The sequence below is a fragment of the Phoenix dactylifera genome, chromosome 14, assembly GCF_009389715.1.
Source record: "Phoenix dactylifera cultivar Barhee BC4 chromosome 14, palm_55x_up_171113_PBpolish2nd_filt_p, whole genome shotgun sequence".
In the NCBI taxonomy this organism is placed as follows: domain Eukaryota; kingdom Viridiplantae; phylum Streptophyta; class Magnoliopsida; order Arecales; family Arecaceae; genus Phoenix; species Phoenix dactylifera.
Window position 1 is genome coordinate 16,106,219 of NC_052405.1, and position 7,612 is coordinate 16,113,830.

The 7,612-nt window shown below is 35.7% G+C and overlaps 1 protein-coding gene across 1 annotated transcript; it reads right to left on the reverse strand.

The window, feature by feature from the left end:
* Positions 1–586: 586 nt before the first annotated feature.
* Positions 587–7,208, reverse strand: LOC103706520 (stearoyl-[acyl-carrier-protein] 9-desaturase, chloroplastic-like). Its single transcript, XM_008790650.4, has 3 exons — positions 6,985–7,208; positions 2,472–2,973; positions 587–1,460 (listed from the first exon to the last, which is right to left on the reverse strand). The coding sequence occupies exons 1-3, from the start codon at positions 7,095–7,097 to the stop codon at positions 900–902; spliced, it is 1,176 nt and encodes a 391-aa protein (XP_008788872.2). The 5' UTR covers positions 7,098–7,208; the 3' UTR covers positions 587–899.
* Positions 7,209–7,612: the final 404 nt, after the last annotated feature.

Genomic DNA, 7,612 nt, shown 5'->3' on the forward strand with positions numbered 1-7,612 from the left:
ATCATGATATTCTACAATGGGTTTTATTTACATTATTCATTATAATTAATTTAATCTACCTTTCCACATCGTGTTGTTTCTAGTAAATATCAATTATTTTTGATACTGCCACATTTCTCGAATATATCAAACAAAAACTTCAAAAAAACATAATTCTGACTATATCATTATTTTTTAAAAAAATAAATAAAATGATAATTGATTTAGATGCTCCAGCGCAGGGCTTCCCTAAGTTTTTATATAGAACAATATCTCTTCTAGCTTTACCCATCCATACGTGAGCACCCCTTACTAGTTTTGGCTTTGACTAGCTCAATCTTTTGCATTCACACCCAACTTTTGTTCGAAAAATCGCTCTTAATCGGCAAAATGAAGAAAAATTGAATCAGAAAGTCAAGCAAAATCTTTAAAATTTTTATTTGATGCAATTAGGACTGATCCAAATGATCAAACAACAACTCGAAATAAATCTATTGAAACAGAAAAAATCATTAAAAAGGCTTCTGAATGGTCATATAAATTGAAGACCTTGAAATTCATTCAAGAAAAAGCCAAACATGTGATAATTTATCATAACACGCACGCATGCTTAAGAGACAGCTATATATACATAAAGCAAGTACCGATCTGAAAGTACTCAATTATGAAAGCTACAAAATAGCAGCCCTTGCCAGCTTCAGATGATATCCATGATAGCAGCTAAAGAGATTATTTACATACTAGAACAAGCCCAGCTCAGATTATCAAACAGAAAACACAAAGGCTTATAGCTAAGACACTTCTGCAGCACCCTACAAGTGGCCAAATGATGCAGAAGAATACTATGACAAGCAACTAGAAGCAGTCAAAACAGTAAAAACTTCCAGCTAATTGGAGAGTACCGAGTGACATCAAGTGTGTCAGAGCTGCACTACCCTACCGTAGATCCAACTGAAGGGAATGTGTGGTGCTTGCTTGGCTCTCCCTTGCGCTCTTTCTTCTAGCCTCCGAATCCTGGAAGCCAAAGTGCAGACAAAGTCTTGAGCTTGGTTCCCCTCCCCAGAAAGGCCGGTTATCTTCTCGACGTTCCACCTTCGGACAAGAAAGTCAAGTATATCGGCATAGTCCTTGGCAGTATAGACACCCAACCGCTGAGCAACAGCAGAGAAGTGTTCAAACAGGTTATCATCACGCCCATCATACATCAAATGGGCAGGCATCGTGATCTTCTTCTTCATCATGTCAGCAAATGCAAGCATGGTATCATCTGGATCTATTTCAAATAGCTTCTCCACTATCTTGGTGTATGCAGTCTCATGGCGCTTCTCATCAGCAGCAATTATGCCACATATCTGAGCCAGTTTCAGGTCCCCATGCTCTTTGGCAAGCCTAGCAGTGTTTCCATGAGATATGAAGGTTGCCCGCTCTTGAAATGAGGTATAAATGAAACCAAGATAGGGGCTATTCTCTGTCCTGGGATCCTACGAAACACAATAAAAATAAGTCATTCATCTATGTGAGAATTTAGACACAAAATAGATACATGCACATTTGGAGGCCATACAGACAAATTACAGTTTCCTGAGTTTGCATATTTCTAGTAAAAGCAAATTATCACTAAAGGGTGTTTAAAGTTGCCTGAATATTTAGGCAATTCTAGAAACACACAAAAATATCCAATTCTAGAAACCAAAGCATTTATTTCACACAAAAAATTTCCAAACCGCATTATCAGCAACTATGACCATTTTGCAGTAAAGCAAATTCCTTCCCTAAGTCATGCACCGATTAACATATAATTTCAGTTCACCAAATTTCCTTCCATGTACATTATCTCTTTTATTTTCCTCCAAAATACCAATCAAAGATCTACACTTCAAAGTTCCAATCTTTTTAATAAAAGAAAAAACAATCCTAATTATAGGAGTATGGATAATTAAATATCATGTCATATTAGCTAAATTAGATATCGTAAGGTCAACATCCTTCTTCAAGGATTCATACACCAGAACTTCTTGCAAATTATTGGTCCATGTATATTCCTGCCAAGAATAATTGAGCACATCACAGAACAAAAACAGTAAGGCAAGAAAAAGCGCCGAGTATATCACACTTGAGGCAAGAAGTATACATGATATGGTACGCCGTACCAGTCCGAACCAGGCGATATGAGGCATACCGTACCGTATCAGCTCGGTACTGATATCCGGTATATATGGCGCACCGACACTCGGTATACCAAAAAAATTCTATACGGTACCGTACCAACACTATGCTAGTGTGGCACCGGTACAGGATTCGGTACCGAGATGGCGAACCTTGATTACATGATATGCAGCCAAATAGATTTCCATACTTTAAACAAGGCATTTTGCATGCTAGTATCATAATTTAAACAAGTTTCATGCCAGTAATATTGACTATAGAGATTCCATATTATAAAGTACCGTTAAATCCAGGAAAAGCATATCAGAAATTTGGAGCAATCTTACCATTCCTGAACCAATTAGATACTGAATTGTCTTCTCGATTTGTTTCATGTCCACCCTTCCAGTAAGGTATAGATATTTGTTGAGAAGGTCACCATGTCTATTCTCTTCAGCAGTCCATGCCCTTGTCCAAATAGCCCATGAGGTAAGGCTGGCGCCTGTTTCATCCCGGACACCATCAAGCGTATTAAGCATTGTTTGATATGTAGGAAGAGCTTCCTCAGTGATCATATCTCCAACCAAACAAACATAATAATCATCAGGGATCTCCCTTGACTGCTCCCTCAGCTCCTTAACTTCATCATAAAAACCCTCAGATGAAGAATCAGGCAGAAAATCTTGCGGTTGCCAGCTCTTCTCAACTGGCTTCAGAAGCACCAAGATGTTATTTTGTGCCCAGTCCTCTAAGGACTTGAAAATCTCAATCTTCTGAGGTGGCATGGAATGAGTGACTTGCAAATGCGCTTCCATTGGAGGACTGAAGGGTTTCTTCAGAGACTCAACCCTGAGACAAGTTATCTGCTCAGAGTATTCTTTGTGTTGTTTAAAGCTAATATTCACAGATAATAGACAAAACATAAGGATGTCATAGTTTTATCACTATTTTCTTTCTTTTTCTATTGAGGAGAGCAGTTTTGTCACTATTTCTGTCAAAGATGACTAATTTGTCAATTAAAAAGATCACAAATCAAAATAAGATCTACGATGAACAATCAAAATACAGGTTATTTTGTAAATAAGCAAAAACTAAGAGCAGCAGACACATTATACTTATTGACTTCCACAACAAGGAATCATGAAAAGGAAGTGTTGCCGCAGACAATTTTTTTCCACATTTTACCACAAGTGAAGATTAAAAAAAAATACAGAAAGCTGTGTATCTTTTTTATCCCCATAAAACAAAGTCATACTACATTCTGAGATTTAAAATAAGAACACATATTCTAACATGTTTATAAATCTGATATTAGAATGAATAGAAGGCAGCAAAAACATAGTATCCTATTTCAGTTAAGGACACTAGCACATGATATTTCATATGAAAAAAGTACAAGACACATTCTCCAAATATGCATTTAGCATGGAAATGTTTTATTCATTAATTTATAAATTATAAAATTTAGAATTTATAAAAATGTATATACTGAATGATATTTACATACCAATGAACTGCTATTATCATAATCTATCCAAATATTACTAAGTAATTTGTGAGGATAGTTAACACATGCTGCACCATGCTGAAAATATGTATGTATGCGATGACTTAATAAATCTTTTGTTTACCAAAAAGTTTAAAACAATTAATAAGTGTCATATAGACCAGAACTGGTATCTGTATTGGTAAGGCATGACATATGCTGGTTGGCATGGACCAGAAAGGACTGCATGGGCTGGCAATTGGAAACTCCATTAGAAATCATAAAACTTGCATATACCTATGCCTTCCAATACATGCGCACTTGTCTATGCATAAGTTACATAGGAGACAGTCCTTTTGAAACTTTTTGCAGATCACATATAAAATAATTAAACTCCCACTAGCAATGAGAAGAAAGTTAGTCTCTCAGCTGTTGTAGCTCACCTTCCACGAAGAAAAAGAAGATGCTAGTGCTAGATGAACGATGCAGAAACATTTGGGGCAAAGAATGAGGCTCAGATACAAGGAACCAATATTTAATAATTATTGTTAGTACATAAAATAGTTTATGTCTTCATGTTACCATGAGTTTTGAAGTAATGGTATTGCAACAAACAGAAGACAAAGAAGACAGAGATAATCTGGTAGCTATTGGAAGAAATGAGCAGAATCGAGTTTTTTAATTATTACAAAGCAGTGCTAGCTACTCAACATCACAAAGCATCTTTTGAAATAGAAATATGAAGAACTAACTTGCATTACAGTGGCTGCTGTGAAAATGGAAAATCCCTCCAACACAAACAACTATGCCTAAAGTCCAACAATGTACAAAGTTTCCAGGCCCTGATCCCCTATTGTGGTCTTGAAAAAACAACACAAGCCAAAAATAGAATAACAATACCAAATTTCTTTATGACAAATAAGTTTTTTAGGATTAATTAGACAGGTGACAACAACATGCCAAAGTACATATGCCTTATATCTGGAATGATTTTGACAAAAATGGAACGAAGCCTTGGGAAGATTTCCAATGATGACATGAAACATTTTAAAGATTATGTAGCTCAGTACTGCAACCAAGCGAATATCAAAATGAGGTTATACATTTAGAATGAAAGGATTTAAAGAACAAGTTTATGGTGAGTGACTGGATTCTCTCTACAGCAGGGCAACATTATTGGATGAATTTCAAAGCAAAATTTATCAAAATAAAAATCGCCCAAATGTTGATGCATAAGTACAAGCACATTGAATTCAATCATACACCAGTGTGTTTAACTATGAATTGATGCTAAGCATTAGCATGGTATGCTAAGAATGTTAAGGTTTACAGAAGTATATTTTGTTCAACACTCCTCTAACTCCTCTAAAATGTATTTGACAGACGTCCTATTCCATATCAAAACGATCACATTACATATTCCACATTTCTGAATGACTTTGTTAACAAAAATATCCAGAACTCGCATAACACTGTCCAAAGCATGAAGAATCTAAGATAAAACATCTGCAGAAGGGATCAACAATTGTGGAACCATCACCCCGTCACTTTAGGCAAAACCTACATGCCAAATGCAAGTAAGACCATGTATACAGCTTTGCCCTGCCTTCAAGAGTATGCCAAGAGCAGCATCAATTAATTCATTTTCCTAGCAATATGCTTTGCCTTAGACTGGAAGTATTTCCTTACTACATCAACAAAATTCTTATCCCACAATGTGCACCATTAACTTACCACCATTGACACCTTTCAATTCAATGCTCAAGGAACCAAGTCAAAGATCATTCAGGAAAGCAGTTGCCAACAAAAACAAATTCATCAACATGTACAGCATATTAGGAAAAACTCGTCTATTAATTGTTCATTTTGGCTATCTCAAATTAGGATCAAATTATGTATCTAATTTTTTTCTCATACTCAAAGCAAAGAAAATGTATTTGCAAGAAAGTAAACTCCTTAATAATGGGCACCACGAATTCTTCATTCCATAGATCTCTTATTCATTACATGAGTTGAGTTGCAATACTCAAGGAACAGTTACATAAATAAAAAAATACAGCTGATTCAAAACATAAAATAAAAATGTATTAATTCCTGAATTTACTGCATGAAATCAGTAGCATACGTGGAAACCTTGAGAACTAATAATCCAAACAAGTTTCAGTTAAATTAATCATTTTGACTGACTGTTTTTTTCGTAGATGATAAATGACAAAGCAGTAGGAACTAGAATGAACAGTTCAGCGGCAATAAATGTGCGAATATTGACTTGAACCACCCATCTTTGCTTGACCACTCTCTGCTTCAATAGAGGGTCCAGCGCTTCAATCATCAGTCATTTTCCTTGTATTACAATATACATACGTACACACATAATACATTTGTACATACGTACATACATGCGTACATACATACATGCATACACACATACATACACCCATAATACATGTGTATGTATGCGTAGATGTGTACGTATGCGTATGTGTGTATGTGAATACATACATGCGTGCATACATACATGAGTACATACATGCATGCATACATACATGCATGAACGCATACATACATACGCACATATGTATATTCATATATATAGATATAGATGTTGATATAGATATATCATGCTAGTACAAAAACGCCACTACAATATTTCTGATTTCGAGTAACATGGGGAACATTTTCTTAAAAAATCATGAAATGTGAAAAATAAAGAATAGTATAAAATTCAATAAAGTAATTCAGATTCAATATTTATTGAAGAAAAGATCATGAGTAACTGGATTCTTCAATCTCTCCTTTCCTTCCCTTCTATGATCTAGAAAGAAAGGATTATAGTACATTAGATTGACGTCCAAAATAAAACTTAGAAAAAAACGAAAAAAAGTTTTACAAATAGGGGAAAGTGGTCACTGAGTACAGATTCGACCTAAATCCATTCAAGAACTCAAGAAGAGAGCTCATCCGGAAATAATTGGCTACCGTAAGTAGCGAGATACGTAAAAAGGTGCCCCCATGCAGCTCCAGAGGAGTGCGATTAACCCAATATTCCTTCGCTTTCAACAAACAAACCACTATAACAAAACTGTGATTCCAGGGAGTCAAATCCTTATCAGAATTCATCAAATTTCGATAAACTCTCCCAAAACAAACTAATTCCCACCATTCTTGGGCCCAAAAACACAAGAACAGCACGACCAAGATCAAGAAATTTACAAATATAAGCGGTTTGAGGCATCAAATTATCGAATCACGGAAGATAGATGCAATTGAACACCAAACAACGGCTTAATTCAGGCATGCAAGCAAAAAAAAAAAAACGCATCTTTCCATCGATAAAAGGAAACATAGAGGATTTCAAAGATAAAGGAGCTCACTTTGGTGAGGAGGGAATGGTGGAAGCCATGGAGACCCTGGGGGATCTCCCATTCCCCTTTGTGGGAGAGAAATAGAGAGCCATCCCCGGCGCAAGGGCCACTCTGAGAGCCATTCTTCCAAGAGGGGCTCCTCTCTCCCCCTCTCTCTCTCTAGAGTTCCTTCAGAAGGGAAAGGGAAAGGAAAGAAAGCTAGGTTGCCTTCTTCTGGTGGTGGTTTTGTTCTGAGGAGTGGGGGGAGCAGGAGGGAGGAGGGGTATTAATAGGCACTGATTACTTGTTCTACATGAATTTACATAATTCCCCTTTGATTTTTTCATTTAATTTGTGAATTTTGATATTTTTACTCTTTTAGTTTGTAATTTAGTTTTAAGCTTTTAACTGTAGACTAGTTTGTATGTTTAAGATTTTACAAATTAAAAATTATTGAGGCATCAACAAAAATATTTGGCTGTGTATACTCTCATATTTGCATCTATATGAAAATGATATGATTGTTAGGTAATAATACTCAAGCAAAATATAGAGCTCGCAGTATTAAAGAGAGAATAGTTCTACCAGTTTAATTTTTTAATATAAATGTGTTAAAGAGACTCTAACATGATATGGCTTGCGTGTTCTGAATAATGCA

Bases quoted from the DNA above. Each gene is read 5' to 3' on its own strand.
- LOC103706520 (XM_008790650.4), bottom strand. From the start codon at position 7,097: ATGGCTCTCAGAGTGGCCCTTGCGCCGGGGATGGCTCTCTATTTCTCT. The intron at 2,974-6,984 runs GTGAGCTCCTTT...AACTTGTCTCAG, and splicing joins ACCATTCCCTCCTCACCAAA to GGTTGAGTCTCTGAAGAAAC. The intron at 1,461-2,471 runs GTAAGATTGCTC...TGTGTTTCGTAG, and splicing joins ATCTAATTGGTTCAGGAATG to GATCCCAGGACAGAGAATAG.